The 21353-nt window shown below is 38.2% G+C and overlaps 9 protein-coding genes across 9 annotated transcripts; 6 read left to right on the forward strand and 3 right to left on the reverse strand. All coding sequences in view use genetic code 12, as the record gives it.

Moving 5' to 3' along the window:
* Positions 1-61: 61 nt before the first annotated feature.
* SPAPADRAFT_58680 (mannose-ethanolamine phosphotransferase) lies at positions 62-1156 on the forward strand (the record flags this gene model as incomplete). The annotated part of the gene is made up of 1 exon (XM_007372795.1): positions 62-1156. The coding sequence occupies one exon, from the start codon at positions 83-85 to the stop codon at positions 842-844; it is 762 nt and encodes a 253-aa protein (XP_007372857.1).
* A 255-nt stretch (positions 1157-1411) lies between these two features.
* On the forward strand, positions 1412-1995 carry AHP1 (thioredoxin peroxidase; the record flags this gene model as incomplete). Its single annotated transcript, XM_007372796.1, has 1 exon — positions 1412-1995. The coding sequence occupies one exon, from the start codon at positions 1419-1421 to the stop codon at positions 1938-1940; it is 522 nt and encodes a 173-aa protein (XP_007372858.1).
* Positions 1996-2284: 289 nt separating this feature from the next.
* SPAPADRAFT_48439 (uncharacterized protein) lies at positions 2285-4228 on the forward strand (the record flags this gene model as incomplete). Its single annotated transcript, XM_007372797.1, has 1 exon — positions 2285-4228. The coding sequence occupies one exon, from the start codon at positions 2285-2287 to the stop codon at positions 4226-4228; it is 1944 nt and encodes a 647-aa protein (XP_007372859.1).
* Positions 4229-5522: 1294 nt separating this feature from the next.
* SPAPADRAFT_48440 (uncharacterized protein) lies at positions 5523-5933 on the reverse strand (the record flags this gene model as incomplete). Its single annotated transcript, XM_007372798.1, has 1 exon — positions 5523-5933. One exon carries the CDS (start codon positions 5931-5933, stop codon positions 5523-5525), a length of 411 nt encoding a protein of 136 aa, XP_007372860.1.
* Positions 5934-8638: 2705 nt separating this feature from the next.
* Positions 8639-11944, reverse strand: AMS1 (alpha-mannosidase; the record flags this gene model as incomplete). Its single annotated transcript, XM_007372799.1, has 1 exon — positions 8639-11944. The coding sequence occupies one exon, from the start codon at positions 11942-11944 to the stop codon at positions 8639-8641; it is 3306 nt and encodes a 1101-aa protein (XP_007372861.1).
* Positions 11945-12315: 371 nt separating this feature from the next.
* Positions 12316-12942, reverse strand: SPAPADRAFT_58684 (uncharacterized protein; the record flags this gene model as incomplete). The annotated part of the gene is made up of 1 exon (XM_007372800.1): positions 12316-12942. The coding sequence occupies one exon, from the start codon at positions 12804-12806 to the stop codon at positions 12588-12590; it is 219 nt and encodes a 72-aa protein (XP_007372862.1).
* A 203-nt stretch (positions 12943-13145) lies between these two features.
* On the forward strand, positions 13146-13676 carry SPAPADRAFT_58687 (uncharacterized protein; the record flags this gene model as incomplete). The annotated part of the gene is made up of 1 exon (XM_007372801.1): positions 13146-13676. A coding segment is annotated over one exon (193 nt), but the record flags the coding sequence as incomplete, so codon positions are not given.
* A 560-nt stretch (positions 13677-14236) lies between these two features.
* On the forward strand, positions 14237-15081 carry SOD1 (superoxide dismutase; the record flags this gene model as incomplete). Its single annotated transcript, XM_007372802.1, has 2 exons — positions 14237-14310; positions 14565-15081. The coding sequence occupies 2 exons, from the start codon at positions 14299-14301 to the stop codon at positions 15015-15017; spliced, it is 465 nt and encodes a 154-aa protein (XP_007372864.1).
* Positions 15082-16536: 1455 nt separating this feature from the next.
* Positions 16537-21303, forward strand: SPAPADRAFT_132524 (aminophospholipid-translocating P4-type ATPase; the record flags this gene model as incomplete). The annotated part of the gene is made up of 1 exon (XM_007372803.1): positions 16537-21303. One exon carries the CDS (start codon positions 16537-16539, stop codon positions 21301-21303), a length of 4767 nt encoding a protein of 1588 aa, XP_007372865.1.
* Between the last annotated feature and the right edge of the window lie 50 nt (positions 21304-21353).

Consider the following 21353-nt stretch of genomic DNA (forward strand, 5'->3'; position numbering starts at 1 on the left):
TTTTCGCGTAGTTAATGAAATCTGACAGACAAAAAACAAAAAAAATGGCTAGCGTATTAACATTTGACAACCAACCAGGAATATGGCCAAGGGAAAAAGTGGTAGGAAACAAGTATCATTCGACGATGTTGATGTATCTGATTTAGATGTCAAACCAGAAGTCAATGAAACTGTAGAGAAACAACAAGCCAAACCCACAAAGTCAGTGGTACCTCAACTTAAAAACTCGTCGGTATTAATCCCATTCCATAACTTGTTTGTCCTTTGGCAAATGTTTCAAATGGGATTGACTGAAGACATTGAAGGGACAATGACTTCAGGATTGGTGATACTTTTGCCGTTACAGTTAATCTACAATTATTTAATTATTAATCAGATGATATTGTCGAAAAAAGCAAGCAAGAACTTGAATGTACCATTATTAATTATTAGTAGTGTCTTGGTAAGTTTGGTGTTATCAATACCGGTATTTGTAATTGTTATATTTATGGGGGCACCAATCTACAAGTTCACAATCAAGAGTTTCCTTTTGGCATTGCATTTATCACAATTAATAATCAATCCAATTGCTATGTTGTATACTTTAGATTTTGAAAATTTCAAAAAATTGTTCTATCAGGATTACATTTATAGAGAGATATTTAGCAATGTGGTTTTGTCTAGCTCTTTGTTAACGGTTGGTGGATGTTGGTTAGGTGTTATACCAATTCCTTTGGATTGGGATAGACCATGGCAACAATGGCCAATCACATTATTGGTTGGTGGATATGCCGGAGGTGTTTTCGGTGGCGTAATTGCATTAGTTGTGAGAAAAGTTAGAGGCTGTTCAGAGATATCTGTGTGAAAGTTGTATAGTTATTTATCAATGCATATTATGAGAGACAAACAAAACTTACGTAATCTACCGTATATTCCACTCCGGCTACTAAAAAAAAAATCGCTCGGAGTTCGAAGTATCCGTAACATCCTCGAATAAGCCAATTGGTTCGAACTAAAACCGATCGATCGACTCGTAGTAATATAATACTATAATAAGGGAATTTTTCTTGTAGTCCCTCGTGGTACGGGGCATATCTACAGCCAATAGTTTTCTCATTCTGGGGGCCAGTACGGTGGAATATGCGCGTGGGGTAAAGAGCCAGCAATAATTGTATCTGTCTAAGAAGCAATAGAAAAAAAAAAGGAGGGGACGGCGCGAAACTAATAGTAAATCAAATTCTCTAGGGGCTGAGAGGGGGGGGGTGATAGGGGGCAAATTTTAGTGAGCAATTGATTACAAACTGAGAAGTGAGTCTAGTTTCTGAATCAATGATTTCGGATAATTTTCCAATTTTTGTAAACTATTTAAATTACGGATTTCTCTCTTCCTTGAAAATTAATTCAATCACTTTTTTTTTAAAAAACAAACTCTAAGCATTATGAGCGGTAAATTTCCAACTAACATAAACCCTAAATATATTCCATACACTAAATTACACGACGGTGTTCTTTCCTGTGATGTCCCAGTCGAATTGAACTTGGCCAACACTTTCAAAGGTAAGAAGGTTGTGGTTACTGCTGTTCCAGGTGCTTTCACTCCAACCTGTACTGAACAACATATTCCAGACTACTTAAAGAATTTGGCTGAATTCAAGAAGAAGGGAATTGACAAGATTGTTGTCTTGAGTGCCAATGATCCATTTGTTATGGCTGCCTGGGGTAAGGCTTTAGGTTACCGTGATGAAGAAAACTACATTGTGTTTGCCACTGATCCAAATGCCACTATTTCCAAGCAATTGGGTGACAATTATGTTGCTGACTTATCTGCCGTTGGTTTCGGGTTAAGATTGCAAAGATACGCTGCTCTTGTTGAAGATGGCGAAATTAAGTACTTGGGTAATGAAGATGAATTGGGATTCACTGAAATCTCCAGTGCTAAGAACTTGTTAGATCAAATTTAAATAGTGCTTTAATGAACATGTGTAATGTGTATAATGTCCATGTCGCAAACTTTGTAGTAAAACATTTGTATGTCGCGCTGGTTTGTCATGTCAAGTGTTATTTTTTTTTTTTTATTAGCTGGCAAAATCAAAACAAAATAATTTTACAACCAAACTGGACTGTTGTAAAAAGGTAAAATCTCATGAGTGGGTTTCCAAGTGTTCCTCGTATAATAGGAGATACTGACGACGAAGCATCAATCCATCTTAATCAATACGTGGGCAAAGCACAACCACTCCGCTCTGCTTCGCCTTCGAAACTACCATACCACCACGTAAATACCACACCTTCGTCAAGACGTCCCATGCCTTCCGCAACAGCATACATTCAACAACAGAAGCAAAAAATACAACAAGGACAGATGCAGCATAGAATACAGGCTAATCATTCGCGGCAAAACAATATTGATAACAAGATCATTGATACGATTCACTCCAGTGACGATATTGACTTGGATGAACTTAACCTAGATGAAGAAGATGTAAATGTATCATATGAAAAATACTTGACCGCAGAACATTCTGATGAATTTGAACAACAACAGGCGCTTAATGATGCAAATTACAATGAAGATGAGGATGAAGATTATACAGATAGTGATACATACAAAGAACTGGATGATGATATAGAAGCAGATTTCGATGATGTTGAAGAACCGGAATTATACACAGATGATTTTCATCAAAAGAGTGTTTTCAACGAGGATACTCAATACTATGATCCAAAACAGCCGCTGCCACCACGCTCGCCGATTTTTGACCAGATTCAACAAGAACAAAATCAATTTCCTCGAAAGAAACCAGTCCAACCCAAGAACAAACCGAAAAAGCCTTCCAATAACAATTCTTGGAATATTTTAACTATTGCTGGTACTGTTGGTCTTGTATCATTCTTGGTCACGGTGATAGCTTATTATGTGCTCAATAATAATCAGATACCCGTGCCTGAGTTTAGTATGCGAAAAATCAATGCCAAATTTCAATATTTTGATGAAAAACTCAATCAATTAGAATCAGAAACGAGGCAATCTAATCGACTTCTTGATAATGGTATAAATAAACTACTGAAACAAATTCACCTGCTTGAACAAAATATTCAAAAATCTCCAGTATCATATAAAAACAATCAAATTCAAATAACTCCAGAATTACATCAATTTTTGTTCAAGTTTATCGAAAACTATCTGCAGAAACAAACTTCAGAAGAATTGACTCGGTATATCGATGAAAAGTTAAAATCTTTCAGTATCACGGAAATCGAGCTGATGATTCAAGATATGAAGAATTTCCAATCGGGACAGTATGAAGCAATTTTATCGCAAATAATGTCCAAACTTCCAAAAACTCAAGATACACCCTCAGAAGAACTTAAAGCATACATTGACTCCCAAGTGACTCAAGCTTTAGATCATTTGAATGAAGAAATTCATCTGCGGTTATCATATATCCTCGACAATTTAACCATCGTAAACAATACTATCATCCCTGATACACAAATACACCCATCTAATGAAATCTGGCTTAATTCCATGCTCGATTTATTTTCAAGAGGTTCAATTAAAGTAAATTATGCTGATTATTCGCTCGGCGCAAGAATATTAGGATTTTTGACATCATATCCCAAGAACAAAACCCATTCTATTTGGTATAAAATGGCATATGGATGGTGGATATATTCTGAAAACAAGCATGATCAACACAATGCAAATCATGTACTTATGGATGATGATGCTACTTGGATATGTGATAACAGCGAATGTCAATTGGGACTTCGGTTATACCTGGCCATAATCCCTACTGATCTACTTATCGAGCTCGAAGGAGCTGATACGCACACTGTTGAGCTTGGATTTAAGCCAAATAGTCGAACTGGATATGATAAGTTATCCCAATTTGATGGTATGTCCCTGAAAACCAATCCATATCTTAAGAAATTCAAACTAATTAAAAGTATTAAATTAAGTTCGGGGTTAGTTCATGTTAGATTCCCGATTCGATTTGTCAATTTACAAGTTTCTGGAAGAGATGTATACCTCAAGTTCACACCCAATTCAAAAAATCCAATTCATGTGAAGAGAGTCAAGGTGTATGGAATCAATGAAGTTGATGCTGTCAAGTATGCCGATCAGTTTAAGTTAATGATAGGTCAGTTTACCCAAGCGCAAGATGTGGAATCTGCTGTTGAAGATACTAGGAAGAAAAATGACAGGATTGGCCATTATGATTTGGATAAAGATATTTATTTGTAATATTATTTGTATGTTTACTCAATATAATATGATAAGTCATATGAATCATCCAGGGCGAGGTCCAAGTGATGATCGTTGTAGATCTAGACTAGTATGAGCATTTACCAGAATAATATTATTCCCTCATTGGTTAAATAATTTGCATTAAAACTATAAAGAACAAAGACAAGAAATTTTACAATGCAATTGTTGAACAAGTTTCAAATTAAGATCGTGTGACGGATCTCTTGGCCAAACAAAAGTGGGGGAGCACATGAATTATTTCGGAAACTCAATGCCGTTTTCGTATTTGACAACAAAAAAAAACCACCTACCACTTGTTCCAGAACCGAAAGGGCACCACTTCAAAACACCATTGATTTGGCTAGAATAAAGTGCGGTTACAAAATAACTTGAAATTCCCGCAAGTGCAACTCTCAATCTGGTAACAACGTGACTTCTTCTGGTTAAAAAAATATTTATTGTTCAATTTAGTGTTTATTTAAGATGCATCTCAAAATGGCAGAAAAAATTATTGGCCTACACGCAACAATAACCGGACAATGAACACATTTTCGTTTGTTGCATTTTACTGGCCAAGGCCAAACTGGACTTTGCTATTTTTGGCATTGCCTGTTTAAAAAAAGCAAACCAGGTGATAATATGGTAGCAATTATTGAAAACTTTTTTCAGGCAGTAACCGTCAAATCATAAATGTACTGTAAGATCATGTACCATCAAGTAGGTAAGATACATAACCGGATTGATGCATCTCATTTACCAAATTAGTTAAACTAATTGACCCAAGCCCATATTATAGTTTGTTCCTTAGCCACATCACCAACTGAAACAAAAACAAAAACTTCCTTGACATTGTTTACTTCAATTTTGTCCTTTATTTGTAGATGAATCGCTGATTAATCTCTCAATGTTTGGGCTTGGGGATTGTAATTTACCTTCACAAGACCTTTCTAGTCAGCCCTACCCTCGGTCCATTGTGACGAACTGAGCAAATGTGCAAAAAAAAACACATCTATCAATATGTTTTCAAGCTGTTTTTGTTTATGTTTGAAGATCAGACTCTATTATGCGAGAACAACTAACCATTAAATCTCTACGAATTATTAATTATTCAAATATATTTATTTGTATCATCAGTAGCATTGACGACACTAATATACACATATAGAACAGATATTAAGAAATGTTTGAAAATTGAAACCAAACCAGCTTTTTTAATAGCCTAGTTTATATAACGAAAAACCAAAAGTAACCGAGTGAATACATACAAATTCTGTTAATCTAGCAAGCACTCTTACAATAAAGCACCAACAGCCATTAAACCAGCAGCAACTAATGGAGCACCAACAACAGCGGCAGCACCGGTTGGGGTGACAACAGCTGGGACGGAGGTGGTACCTGGAGCCTTGGTGGTGGTAGCTGGGGTGGTAGCTGGAGCTGGAGCTGGGGAAGTAGCTGGAGCTGGCTTAGCGGAGGTGGTGGATAATGGACAGTAGGTGGTGTAGGTAGTGTCAACCTTGGTGACGGTGGTAACACCAGTGGTGACTGGAACTGGGGTACAAGAGTGGTCCTTACAGGAGATGATGGTGATGACGGTGGTGGAGATAGCGGTGGCGGTTTCAGTGGTGTTGTAACCAGCGGAAGAACCAGCGGCTAAAGCGGAACCAGCAGCGGCGGATAATAAGACAGCAGATGAGAACTTCATTTTGTATATAAGCGAGTGAAAATTGATTAAATTATAGAAAAGAGAAGAAGAAAAAGATGAAACTAATAATCGTTTGAGTCGGGGGGATTTATCAGACTTTTATATTGAAGAAAATTGGACATATCTGGTGTCATAGATGGCTATCTTGTGTTAAAATTAAAATTAAAAAAAAAACTTCACCTCGAGGTTATTTTCCGGTCTTTGTTTTTCTTTTTCTTATTTGCAATTTTTGCATTTCTATTGTTTGTTCGCCTGGCTCTGAAATTTTTAATGCAGACAGAAAAAAATAAAATATGCCCGGTTTTATAAGCAAACAACAACGTAATGAATATTATTACCTTTGTCTGAAAATATAATTTTACGTAATTGTTGATTATAATAATCAAACTGAACTTGATGTAGTATAAAATTTTTACAAATGTTACCCCTATAGTTTTATCTACAAAACTCAACTTTTGAGGCAGATCTCGGAACAACTGTCATTGCCACAAGACCCCTTAGGAATACCAAGAAAAAAAAATGAATGAAATGACTTATCATTCAATACCTAAAGCTGCATGTGCGGGAAAAACTTTTGCAGCACTTAAACTTTAAATTAAGCAGTGTGAGGTGTAACAATGGATGAAATTTGGGAGGGGCACTACTAAATAATAATATTCGTAAGTAACCAGATGAAAATGTGTATATTCCATATGAATTGGGAAATATGTGATAATTTTTACCAGATGCATGAGTAAATTTCATAACGCTACTTCCACATTCTGTTGCTATTCTCCCTTAATGAGTAATTCCTAAAAATAGTACCCAGTTATTTTTTTGTCCAACCATCAAGCCTGTGGGCAAAAGCAATTAATTTATTATTAGTATTGTCTCAGGTTTGTTTACTAACAAATGGTCAAGTTGGTTGTAAATTCTTTTTATTTTACTGGCTAAGAATAGGAGAGAACGCTGTAGAATTCAGTCCGCAACCGTAAGTTGTGGTAGCCCTGTGCAGGTACCTTTTTTAGTTGAAGTGCATAGATGCAAGGGTTCTGACGGAGCCACATGCAAGAGTTACTCGTGGCTTGGCTTACGGTAAAAGAATCGGATGTTTTTACTATCACTCCTTCTACAGTTACCAAGAAGCAAATATAGGTGAGGAGTGTTGGATACCCTAATTTAAGGTTCGCACAATGGTTTGCGGTGTTAAATGAGTAGAATTCAAAAAAAAAAATTTTTCTTTATTGTTGTTAAGCAAGCACCACTTCTTAAGCTGGGAAAAATTGAATCAGGAAAAAAACCCGGCCGCCAAATGGAATTTTCGTAGGCTCTACAATGCATAGGGTAACCAGTTGAAACTCGTTAGAAGTGCCTGGTTGCCTGGTTTACTTATGTCATATGGTTCCATTGCTGTTGTCTGTCTCTCACAACTGTATCGAACTGGAAAATCCTGTATGTTCTATTTATAGCGATACGGCACTTGATTCAATTGATAACTTTGTTTGGGGGGACTTTTTTGCGATAATTATCCCGTACCATTGAAAGCCTGTACCCCTATACAATTACAATCATGTAGCATTGAGCTGTCCCACATGAAACACTTTAGACTTATTCATATGCTTTGTAATGCCCATTTTACATTGTATAAACATTTGTCTTTGTTAGTGTTTTAGGAAGTATTCTATAAAAGTTGTAAACATTGCGCCGTTTGCGCATCCGCCGCGCAATTCAACCATTTCTAGTACAAATTGGGAATGGCTTTTGAATATGGTAAACATATGCCCAAGCTACAAGCTATTAATTAAGTACACACAAATATTCTAGATTTAGACCTGAAATCTAGAATCGAGATCGTCCGGTTGCACGGGGCAACTGGTCATTGACAGCGATCGGCAATAGTAGAAAATACATTTTACACGTAAACAATAAGATCTGCAAATGTGTGTACTCCTTCAAAGACCACACGATCAGTTTTGCTCCAGCTCACTTGGTAGTCTAACAACAGCAACTTGTAGTATAAACAAAGCTATCTTTGTGTGTTTCACAAAGGTGCTTTGAACAAACACAATCTAAATCAGCACAGAAGTTATTTTTAGCTTCGCAAGGCACGCGTACTTGTTATCAAAACAAATGAAAATGGGGAAAGCCACCTGGGTGAACCATGTTGTCCATTGATCGGATTATTATCAACAATTTTTAAACGCAACTTTCGCGAAATTAATATTATTTAGATTGAAAGGATCAAAAAAAAATATTTGATTCGCGTTGAAGGAAAATTGTGATTTCGACCTAATTAGGTGTTTTTATTCCTGTAAACAACTTGCAAATATTCGGTAATAATTCCCCTGGATAACCTAACTTGTTGCGGTGGAATGCAGTAGCAAAGCGGTCTGCCCAAGACCTCTAGTGGTGATTTGGGTAGGTATGCTGCGCTATTTGACATGATAGGCACAACGTTACATCGAATGTGGGTGTATGCTATGTAAACCATGTAAAGTATCTGTAGACTACTCTGCATAAATAATCATGCTAATGTCGCTCTTTTGCTTTCACCTAAAGTTAACCCATAAAAGTACAAGTATAAAATCAGTTATTTTTTTTTTTTTGTAATTTTTGAAGAATTGCTGCGAAAAATTAACATAATCATACTTGAATTTTTTGTATTTTCAAACTTTTTCTACAAAACAATAAACAAAACATTAAATCATAAAAAAAAACCAAACATTCTACTTTAAATAAACCTTATAAGTAGCAATCTCAAATGATCTCAAAGAGATATCTACGGAACCATCATCCACACGCAACTGTTCACCATGAATTTCCAAAGCACATGTCTTGAACACACTGTCCACCTTCAACAGCTTATCAAACACAAGCTTACCACTGGAACTACCACCCAAGGACTCATACACTCTCAAAACAAGTGACTTTTCTGGAGTGTCAGTCTTGAACACTTCAAATTGATTCACGTCATAATCATTTTCACCACGTTTGATATGGGACAAAACCAACGACTTACCACCTTCCAACTTGACCGACTTGAACAAATCAGTATGGGCAATAGGTTCAGCAATCAACTTGTAATTGAAATTGTAACCGGCACGAACGGTGCTCTCACCCAAGTTTCCAGCATGGGGGTAAATGGCATACTCAAACTCATGGTAGTCACCCATATCGGCACGGTCATCAGGTGCCTTAGCACTTCTCAATAATGACAATCTCATCAAGTTACCATGAATGGCACCACCATACTTGCAATTGTTTAAAATCGAAACACCATAGTTGAACTCACTCAAATCCATGAACTTATGATGTGCAACTTCAAACTTAGCCACGTCCCAGGTGGTGTTGTAATGGGTTGGTCTGGTAGTTATACCAAACTGAGTTTCATAGTTGGCGGTAGGTGGCGTGAATATCGTAGTGGGGAATTGCACCTTGAGGAAAAGATTGTTTTCATGCCATGAAACCTTGCTTGAAAACTTAAGGAAGTTGTTTTCAAGATTGTCCTTGGTCTTAACACCAGCTAAAGAGATAACGGTGTGGATAGAAGATTGGCTGGAAATTCTATGAGTGACCAAAATTGAAGATTCTAATTCATCATTCACCAATACTTGCGACTCACCATTGTTTAACAACTTAAACTTTTCTAACGAGTGCAATTCAGTATCCCAAGCAGGCCAATTCAATGGTTCATCATCAAATAAAACAAACTGGTTCCCACCGATAAATTCACTACTGGTTTGATCAGTAGGGGTAGAATCAATAATCTCACGCTGGTTGACTTCATCATATAATGAGGTAACTATACCAGTTGGAGAAATCTTGGCACTGAGTAATTTGTTGGACAAAACAAAGAACCCGTCCTTTTCTTGAACAGATGCAGGATAGTCTACCGAATTGTTAATGGTCGTTTCTCCATTAATGGAATTGACAGAAATAGAACGAGTGGCACCATCATTTTGAACAATACCTACATTTTGTCCTTCTAACAATTGGAACAATTCCGGAGATTCTTGTTTATGGACATGAACAATTTCGTTAGTTCTGTCCCATGGAAAAGTATTCACAAGTTGAACTTCCTTCACACTCTTTGGCTTGCGCAAATATCTCAATGCATCTTGAATAAGTCCAGCGGCTTTCTTTAACAATGATTCCAACATTGGATGCACTTCGTCGTAGTAAACTTCACCGATACAGGAACCAGGAAGGACATCATGGAATTGACACAATAATAAATCTTCCCACAAATCGTTAATCTCCTTGGCTGGGTACTTGTACTTGTCGAACTTAATACTAACAAGACCAGCAATTAACTCTAAATCATGCAAGGCAATTTCTCCTTGACGCATATACTTCTTGACCAAGGCTTGGGTTGTGTAAGTACCTCTATGGAATTCAAGATAAATCTCACCTGTCCAAGTTGGCAATTTCTGACCTTGGTTAGAATTTTCCAATACATGTTCATAGAAATCATCAATCGTGACTCCCAATTGAACAGTAGGCATCAAACCTACCGTGTTGGCCAACCCTCTACATCTTCTCAATTTCTCAAGCATTTCTTCAGTGGGGCCACCACCACCATCCCCGTGACCGTAAAGTAACAATCCAGCAGGAACATCCCGAAGATTCTTGTGTTGATGCAGTGATCTCATGACATCTCCAAAATGAGCACTTGCAGTATACGTGTTAGCTGGAGGCATATGGACTAAAACTTGAGATCCATCGAGAGCTTTCCAATTAAAGGTGGTCAATGGGAATGTGTTGATGTTATTCCAAGACAATTTTTGTGTCAAGAACCGTGATACCCCGACAATTTGACAGATTTGGGGGATTTGGGAACTGTAACCAAACGTATCAGGCAACCAAAAGATATTTGAATAGAACCCAAATTCATTCATTTGGAATCGTTGACCAAGCAAGAATTGACGAATAAGAGATTCTCCATTGGGGACATTAGTGTCATTTTCCACCCAGGATCCACCAATGGGCAAAAACTGGTTGGTGGTGAACTTTTCCTTAATCCTGGTGAGGATTTCTGGGTGATATTGTTTCAACCATTTGAACTGTTGCATCTGCAGCGCCACAAAGACATACTCTGGGTACTCATCGGCGATTTTCAATTGCGTGGTCCATGACCTGACAATCTTTCTTTTCGTTTCGGCAAATGGCCATTCCCAAGCGGTATCAATGTGACAATTACCCACGGCAAACACATCAATGCGTTTATCCTGATGAGGGAATACATCGTACACTTCTTCTGTATCAATCTTGTTACCCAACATCTTTCTGGCCAATTCACGACAGGCCTTGATGGATTCCGAATCTTGAGAATCAAAAACATTCATGATTTGAGTACATAAATCAGCTGCTTGGTACTTCTGCCAAGTACCGCCTTGAAATTCTCTTGAGCCATCACTCAAGATCCAGAAGTCGTAGTATAGTCTTCTTGCGTCCATATTAAGCACGACCAAATGGGCTCTACTCAATCTAAAATATTTGTTTGGATCAGGGAACCCATCCGATCCATTTCCAAACATGCCATTACAGGCAACTTCAAGGTAAAACAACTGCTTGCCTAGTTTTCTGTATTCCTTAGGGATACGAAATGATTGACGTTCATTGGAAAATGCTTGCAATGGGAGCCCAACAGCATTGTAAAGCAATCCTTCTGAGCCGGTTTCCCATTGTATCTCCAATCCTTCACTTTGTAAAAACTCTTCTGGAATGTCCAATTCGAATTTAACCCAGAAGGTTTTCCAAGAAGGACCAAACCGGTAGCCAATGCCGATATTTTCCCAGTGAACTTCGTCAAAGTTTATATCTTTCCATAAGGGACGTTGGGTCTTGCCGTGTTCGTTATCTGGGACTTTCCACGATTTCAAGTTGCCAATTTCTTGACGATAGACATCGTAAAACTTGGGGAGGTTCAAGTCAACATATCTGCCACCATCTGTGAATTGGCGCAATCTGGATTCATAAAGGTGGTCAATTGGTTTGAACCGGGGTTGTCTATTAAAGCTGTCGTAACCCATGATGAAGTAGATCTAGTAAATTACCACCAAGAGAACTAAAGATGAAACTGAAGATGAAACTAAATTAAAATGGGGCGGAGGGAAGCGAGGGGGGGGGGAGAGTGACGGGTTTTATAGTAAAAATTGTCATGGCAAAATACGAAGGCTTACATAAGAAAAAAAATCAAACGTGGGGAAACGGGCCAGAAGGGATGGAAACATTAACATTTCAAAAAAATGACATGGTGTCAATTGAGACACAAACGAGTAAAGAGATTATCTTGTTTGTACTCTGTGGCGGTTGTTCAAATTGAACAATTGACATTCCAGTACACAGCAACAATCTGATTAAATGTTGTTAGGTTAAAAAAAAGCAAAAGGGATAACGGAAAAATAATCATCCCTGAATTCCACCCGAAAACATACATTTACTAAACAATGTGGTATTCTAGAGCCATGAATTTCCACAGATAGAATTTCAGATCAAACAACAATACAGAGGGCAAACTATACTAGTGGCGCTACAAAAATTCCTCGAGTACGCCTATTACCACGAGATACTAGAAGCTTTCCTCGAGTACTTTTAAAGTTACACGTAGTACGCAACACCGTCAAACAAAACTAGCATGTGTATTAGTTATATAAAGAGCAAAGTAAAACCAACTTAGACAATGTGAACTTCCTTGTCTTCTTCGACATGCAAAATTCTATCATCCTTAGTCAAAGCACTGACTTCTCCAGGTAACTTAGCAGCAAAACCCTTAATCAAGGTGAATTCATTGGTGATTTCTCCACCCAAGTCACCAATCAATGACTTGACGGAATTGAAGTCAACGTCGGAAACGTCTTCCTTCAAGGTAATAATATAAGATTTAAGACTCATCTTGTTGTTAGCAGCAGAAAAAGTAGGGGATGAATATGCCTTGGGAGTAGAAATGTAGGGAATTGACAAGTTATTAGTGTACAATAAGCTAACGAAAATCACAAATACTAAAACGAAAAGTCCAAATAATTTGTTGTTGGAAGCCATTGGGTTAAGAAGAAACAAGTTAGAATTGTGGTTTAAAATGTGCGAGAGGCAAAAGGAGGCCCAGTGTGACCGGATTTTGTGCCACTTTCTGTTATCTTATATTTTGCCACTTTCACATCACGTGCAAAACACTGTCAGGATTTCATTGCTACGCTTATTTTAATTTAGTGACTGGATTAAATTGTGATAGCAACCTCAACAAACTAGAGCAGAGAAGACTACCATCGGTTTAGCATGTTGATATTCACACAGAAGTACGAGACTGGCTTGGATCGGTTTGTAAACAAATACAAAAAGAAAGGATTTTGGCTATATTCTGGTGTCATCTTGTTGTCTGTGGGGTATGTGATGTATGAGATATCCCATTTACCTCAATTGCCAGATAACAAAGAAAAGAAAAAATTGAAAAAAGAAACAAAGAAGGAAGGTGCTGCAGATGCTGCAGAAGAAGGACAAACCCAGCTGAACAGTGATATACCCCCGGATCACCCAATAAATTCATGGAACAAGAAACAATTGTATGAGTATTTACACCGGGAGAAGATCTACCATGGTGTCGATGAGAATATCTCGATTGTACGAGGGAAGGTTTATGAGATCTACGAATCTAAGAAGAAGAAGAATAATAATAATAGTAGTGTGTAGGCGTTGAATTTGTTGCTCTTTAACCACTAGGGTTGTTTGTATCATAATGAAGAATAGCTAAATCTTAACAGTATATATAGTACGGAAATTCTCATCTTTCTTCAAAGTCCTTTTCCATTTCTTCCTTACTATATCTCCGTTGCTGTTATGCTTACATATGGCAACACTCTACTTCATAGCCCGCATCGGCTTTTGTACTGCATATGATCTACAAAACGCAACCATTGTTGTAATTACGTCAACCAATAACGAATAAATTGGTGAGAGTCCTACTTAGCAAATACAAAAAAAAAGTTAAGAATCAATTGGGAATCACCCCCGTGAGTAACACATACTGAATTTGCCAAGGATTGATTTGATAGGTTGCCCAGGAAGCAATTGGAAATATGCAATAGCAATATAGACTGCACTAATGTTACAGTATTGGTGTGGCTCCTTTTTTTAAAGTTTTTCTCCAATCCGCACTACCCTTATTTCCCCTTTTGGCACGTTTACGGCTTGCGGACCGAAAAATATGACTAAGCAATGAAACAAATTTGCTGCCAATTGGGCCCAGAAGCCTAACCCCTCAGATTTTCTCCATTCATATAAATTAGCCCTTGGGAAAAAAAACCGCCCCCAGTAACGAAAACTTTTTGATTTTCCTTCCACCACACTTTAGTAAAGGTTCATTACTACAAAACATATATATATATCAAACATGGTTAAAGCTGGTATGTAAAACAGATCTATCAATTGGGATGTCAATTGAGTTTAATCCAAGTTATTATCTGCAGTACAAGGCAATTTTTTAAGATTGGCAGTTAGTTTCCTATTGAAGCAAAGAATATTTGCTCAACAAAAAACATCAATCTGACAAGGTGACACGCGGATGATACAGGGCTGAAACAAAGCGAATACGCCTTATACAGCTCAATTGACATCAATTGACATGGTTTGAAGCGGAATACTAACTTTTAACTTATAGTTGCTGTCTTAAGAGGTGATTCCAAGGTTTCCGGTGTTGTTCACTTTGAACAAGCTTCTGAATCCGAACCAACCACCATTACTTACGAAATCTCTGGTAACGATCCAAATGCTTTACGTGGTTTCCACGTCCATCAATTCGGTGACAACACCAACGGTTGTACCTCTGCTGGTCCTCACTTTAACCCATTCGGTAAGACCCACGGTGCTCCAGAAGATGACGAAAGACACGTTGGTGACTTGGGTAACATCACCACTGATGCTCACGGTGTTGCCAAGGGTACCAAGCAAGATTTGTTGATCAAGTTGCTCGGTAAGGACTCCATCATTGGTAGAACTGTTGTTGTTCACGAAGGTACCGATGACTACGGTAAGGGTGGTTTTGAAGACTCCAAGACCACTGGCCATGCCGGTGGTAGACCAGCTTGTGGTGTCATTGGTTTGACCAACTAAGTTTAGATCAGATTAAGTAAGTATTTATTTTTCTTAAAATGGATGTGTGCTCTGATTAATAAAACCGTAGAGCTGTAGATTAGTTTTAATGGGAGGGTGGAACAAGGGGCTCGAATTCTGAGTTGCAGATTGTTCACAACTTAGTTGACTACATCCATGTTCAGACATTATAGCCATTGCAATTGTCTGAAACAGAAAAGCGTAGGTTCCAAGTAAACCGATACGATCGGTACGAAACCAATGCGTTTCAATACGAAACAATGTCACTGATAATTGGTTGATTAAACAATAGGAGATCGAACTAAAATCCCCGAAAAAAAAAACTCACGCGGTAACAATTGCAAAAAGCAAAAAAAAAAAAGAATAGAAAATTATACCATCACCCTTTGATGCGATCTGGAACGATTCCTCGTTAGAACTTTACTATAGTCAACTCTGTCTGATTGAATATCTTGGCAGATCCAAGAGGTTACTTTTTTTATTTATTTATTTACTTTGCCGAGGATACACAGTAAGTGTGAAAGAAGAATCCAGAAAATCTCGCTACTATTTACTGGGTTGTATATTTTTTTTTCTTGTGAAGTAATTCCGCCAATACTTGACAGGTAACGCAAGAGGAGAAGCCACCAGCAGTTTATGATGCTAACAGAGTACCTATCTCATGAAATACTAGCATCATATACAAACATCCCCTAGATCAGCTCGCACGACATATTATTTTGTAAACGTTCGATCAGGGGCTTTCTCTCCCCTCTTATCATGACGTATTGTTTGATCCGCATCCAACTTCTCTGCACCGCCCCGAAATTTTTGACCATCCCCCCCCACCGCCGATCACCACCACCAGATTGTATGGCCAAAAAAAAAAAGATTCCATGATTCGTAAAAGATTATGTTACACCCACTTCCACTGTTTTTGACAACCGTCAAAGTTTAAAAATTAAACTGCCTCTTTTCCCTTTGAGGAATCAATAACACAAGTCTACACTACTATCCTTAGCATATCTATGAATTCATTACCTTGAACTTGCTTTCAATTCTCACTAACTAGCATAACATATTTATCTACACAAGTATGGATACAACAAAGCAAACGCAGGAAACTTCTACGGGAGATGATCTGCACTTGCAACCAAACTCCCATTCGACACAACCACCACAGGGACTATTGCAATCGTTCCCGCCACCACCCCGTTCACAACGATCACCGTCTCCACCAGTGCAACAGAAGGAAAACAACACTCTCAAGGCCCCTACCGCCATTAGAAGAAAAAGAGGACTTTCATTAAGATCCCAGTTATTCAACAAAGCATTTTCTCAACAACAACCACAACCACAACCAGACATGACTATCCCGGAACAGCAGATGCCGCAGCAGATGCCGCAGCAGCCCATTGAAATGCAGACCTTACCTCCGATACTAACAACCCCTCACATCACCATACAAGAACCGCCTGAACCTTCGAATTCATACAATGCCAAGCCTTCCAATGGTAGTTACCCTGCATTCAACCATGACATGGCCAAATCTACCACTCAATTAACCGTCACCACCACAATAGACAGTCAAGCAAGTGCAAAGTCGTTCCTATCCAGACGAGAAAGACTGCGATGGAGAAGATACAAATCTAGAAGCAAATTTATTCATGATTTTATAAATTTCAAAAACAAACTTTTAGGTATAAAGGACCTTCCACCCAGTGAATCAGGAAGAATCATCCCACTAAGCATAAACCACAGCAAAGTGAATAGCTACTATCAAGACGAATACTACGACACTAAACGAAAGGCCTTTATTGATGAAAGAAGCAATGAACCTTATGTGGATAACAGAATTACCTCATCAAAGTACACAGTATATTCATTCCTTCCTAAGCAATTAAAGGCCCAGTTTTCCAAAATTGCCAATTGTTATTTCATGGTTGTGGCAATTATGCAGATGATCCCCGGTTGGTCCACTACCGGTCATTTCACAACAATTATCCCCTTGTGTATATTCATGTCGATTTCGATTGCGCGTGAAGGGTTTGATGATTGGAAAAGACACGGCCATGACAAAGAAGAGAACAACAAAAGGACAATTGTGATTAAAGAAGATGAAGATTTGTCCAATTTTGACACGCAGTCAATCACAACAATCATGACGGAAACTGTTCCCTTGGACCAACAGGTTAATACTCTGCCTAATCTCGGTGGGAGAACTTCATCCAACAATTCATGGTCTGATTTGGAGGAATTGTCATTCACCAACAAGGAAGCAATGAAGAAATATAACTTAAAACAATATCCCACCCTTTGGAAGAATGTCGGAGTTGGGGACATTTTACAAATAAATGAAAATGACTGGCTCCCCGCTGATGTAATTATATTGTCCACCAGTGAAGGTGAAACTGCACCAGCTTATGTGGAAACCATGGCTCTCGATGGAGAAACCAACCTTAAACCGAAATTTGCTCATCCAGAATTGGCCAAGCGAGCAAATACCGTGACTGGATTGAAAAGTTTGCAAACATTGGTAACTACTGAAGACCCCAACAGCAATTTATACAACTTTGAAGGGTCCTTCAATCTCAATGATGAAACATTTGCCCTTAGTTCAGAAAATATAGTGTACCGTGGGAGTATTTTAAGAAACACAAGGTCTATATTGGGGTTGGTGGTTTTCACTGGTGAAGAAACAAAGATTAGAATGAACAATATCAAGAATCCAAGAACCAAAGCACCTAAGTTGCAAAAGAATATCAATTATATTGTTATTTTCATGGTTTGTGTCGTGATATTACTTTCTGCATTTTCCACCATGGCTCAACGATTATTATATGAAGATAATAGAGAGAAGGCATGGTACTTGTTTGAACAGGATGCTGGTGTCGCAGCAACATTGATGGGGTTTATCATTATGTACAATACCTTGATTCCCTTATCACTTTACGTTACTATGGAAATCATCAAGGTTATGCAATTATTGTTTCTACAATTTGATATAGACATGTACCATGTTGAATCAAATACACCCGCCGACGGGAAAACAGCCACAATCTTAGAAGAACTAGGACAAGTGTCATATATATTCAGTGACAAGACAGGAACTTTAACTGATAATCAGATGGTGTTTCGGAAATTCAGTGTTTGTGGTGTGAGTTGGTTACACGATTTAGATTTAATGGTCAGTGAACGAAATGAACCTAATAGTGTTGAAACCGCTCCATTGGCACCCAGATTAAGTATGCATGCACCCAGGCAAAGAGATGAACTGCCACATAGAACAAGCACCACCTCTATTGTAAGAGCAAGTATGGATTCTGTAGGATCTTCCCAGTCTAACTGGACCAGTACCGCTCAACCCAACAAAGTCCAAGATAGTGCTATGAATTCACTCCAGTTATTGAGACATATCCAAACGCATCCGCAAACATTATTTGCCAAGAAGGCAAAATTCTTTTTGCTCAGTTTGGCATTGTGTAATACTTGTCTTCCCAAGAAAGACACAAAACGTACCTCAACGGATTCAATTTTCACGTTGAACAGTCAAACTGATGCCAACGGTAACAGTGAAGTTGAAGAAGATGGAGATATCACATACCAGGCCGCCTCCCCTGATGAACTTGCATTAGTTGAAGCTGCCAGAGATTTAGGGTTTGTTGTGTTTGACCGAGTTAACCAGAAGCTTGAAATCAAGACGTATCCCCATGGATTTGATAACGATCCTAAAGTTGAAGAGTATCAAGTGTTGGATGTTATTGAGTTTACTTCATCAAGAAAGAGAATGTCTATTGTGGTTAGATTCCCTGATGGTCGTATCTGTTTGATTTGTAAAGGTGCTGATTCCATCATTATCGAAAAATTAAAGAATAGCAAGATGGCACAAGAAAAAGCTCGAGAAATTTCATTAAACTCATCGGAAAGAAAGACTCAAGAAGCCGATGTCATTTTACAATCCAAGTTTTCTCAAGATGTCCAACACATGTCTCCTTCGCGGAAATCAGGATTTTCATTGAGGCAAAGTTTAGGAGGAACCGCTGCGGCAACAAACACCAAAATGAATAGCATTAATAACGCTCTTATGGGAACTGAAGATGATGAAATTGCCGACATTGCCACCAGAGCTAGAAAATCATTACATATTCAACAAACAAAAAAGTATAGTTTGGACCTATACGAGAATGAAGAAGTTCCTTCCACTCCTGTATCCCTCAAATCGGCCACTTCACTTCCAGCAAACCCATTTACTCAGTTCATACCCAATGACAAGTTACTTGTTAATGACGAGTTCATAGTTGAGAAGATATTGGAACATGTGGAGGAGTTTTCCACTGAGGGTTTACGTACTTTATTATATTCCTTCAGATGGTTGGATAAAACCGAATATGAACAATGGAGTAGAGAATACAGCGATGCCAAGATTGCATTGGCTGATAGGGCAAAGTTAGTAGAGCGAGTAGGTGGGAAGATTGAAACCGGATTAGAATTAATTGGTGCAACAGCAATTGAAGATAAGTTGCAAGAAGGAGTTAGTGAAGCTATCGTGAAGTTGCGTCGTGCTGGTATCAAATTATGGATGTTGACTGGTGACAAACGAGAAACGGCGATCAATATTGGATACTCGTGTCAATTGATTAAGGATTACTCCACTGTGGTTGTTTTATCCATGGATGAAGGTAAAGACGCTCTTATTGATCGGATAACATCTTCATTGCTGCAAATAAAGACAGGCTCAGTAGCACACAGTGTGTTGGTTATCGATGGTGGAACATTGGCTATTGTCGAGGCTGATTCGACATTATTAACTTTATTCCTTGAATTGTGTATTCAAGTCGATTCCACAATTTGCTGTCGTTGTTCCCCTTCCCAAAAGGCAAATATGGTCAGTGCAGTCAGAAACTTGAATAAGAAAGCAGTTACTCTTGCCATTGGAGATGGTGCCAATGACATTGCCATGATTCAAAGTGCCGATATTGGTATTGGGATTACCGGTAAGGAAGGGTTGCAAGCTGCTAGATCGGCTGATTATGCAATTGCCCAATTCAGATTTCTTTTGAAGTTGCTTTTAGTCAATGGGAGATACAATTATGTGAGAACATCCAAGTTTGTGTTGTGTACATTTTACAAGGAGCTTTTGTTTTACTTGACGCAGTGCATATACCAAAGAAACACGTTGTTTTCTGGGTCATCTATGTATGAAAGTTGGTCATTGTCCATGTTTAACACTTTATTCACCTCATTACCCGTGATTTGTGTAGGTATGTTTGATAAAGATTTAAAACCAGCTACTTTATTGGCAGTTCCTGAATTATACAACAAGGGAAGATTATACCAAGGGTTTAATTTGAAAATATTCGTTTCGTGGATGGTATTGGCAACATTTCAAAGTGTTGGTGTGTCATTTCTTGCTTATTATTCATGGGGCTTTACGGCTCTTCGAGACAATACCACGTTTGCTTTGGGCTCGATGGTGTTTGCCGTTCTTGTTATTATTATCAATACAAAATGTACTATTATAGAAATGCAAAACAGACAATGGTTGGCGTTTGCATCATTCATCATATCCGTGGGCGGATTTGGACTTTGGAACGTTCTCATTATGTTGCTTTATAGAACCAAGGATTCACCAATTTATTTTGTGGCTTATGGATTATACACTTGGGGTAGAGACCAAAGTTGGTGGGCTGCATTGTTGATGATTTCAACCATTCCATTGTTATTTGATATCTTCATTAAAGTGTTTAAGTTTATGTTTAAACCAAACGATGATGAATTATTTAGAGTTTACGAGAGGGACATTCAATTAAGAAGATATTTTGAGCAAGCAGCCTATAGTGAACTCCACCAAAGTTGGAATTTCACCAAGGAACCTTCCACCACAGGTAAGTTTATTGCCAGAGTTTTCAGAAAGATTGGTAAATCGATTGGTATCTCCCAGAAAGAACTTCGTGATGAAATTGAAGAAATTAATAGCGAGGAAGAAAACGAAGGTATTCAATCGGCAGTACATAGAAAACGTGCCGGCACCAACCCTATGCCCAATGAGCTTCCCCCTAGCGGAGAAGGTACTGTTACTACATCGAATAGCTACACTGCACACCCTACATTTGATGAAGAAGGGTATGAGATTTTACCAAGTGGGAAGAGGGTTAAGATTAAAATCAAAACTGACGATGAACCAAGTTGGACAACAAGTCTTACACAAGCGTTCAAATGGGATAAATCTGAAGAAGATGTCGATGCTATTATTGACGAGAGATTGAAAACCTTGCGAGAGGAGGAAGAGAGACGTGGTTTGCATTGAGCTATTGTAAGTTTATATATTACTTAGAATTCATATACAGATAAAGATAC

Source organism: Spathaspora passalidarum (genome assembly GCF_000223485.1).
Source record: "Spathaspora passalidarum NRRL Y-27907 unplaced genomic scaffold SPAPAscaffold_1, whole genome shotgun sequence".
Taxonomy (NCBI): Eukaryota; Fungi; Ascomycota; class Pichiomycetes; order Serinales; family Debaryomycetaceae; genus Spathaspora; species Spathaspora passalidarum.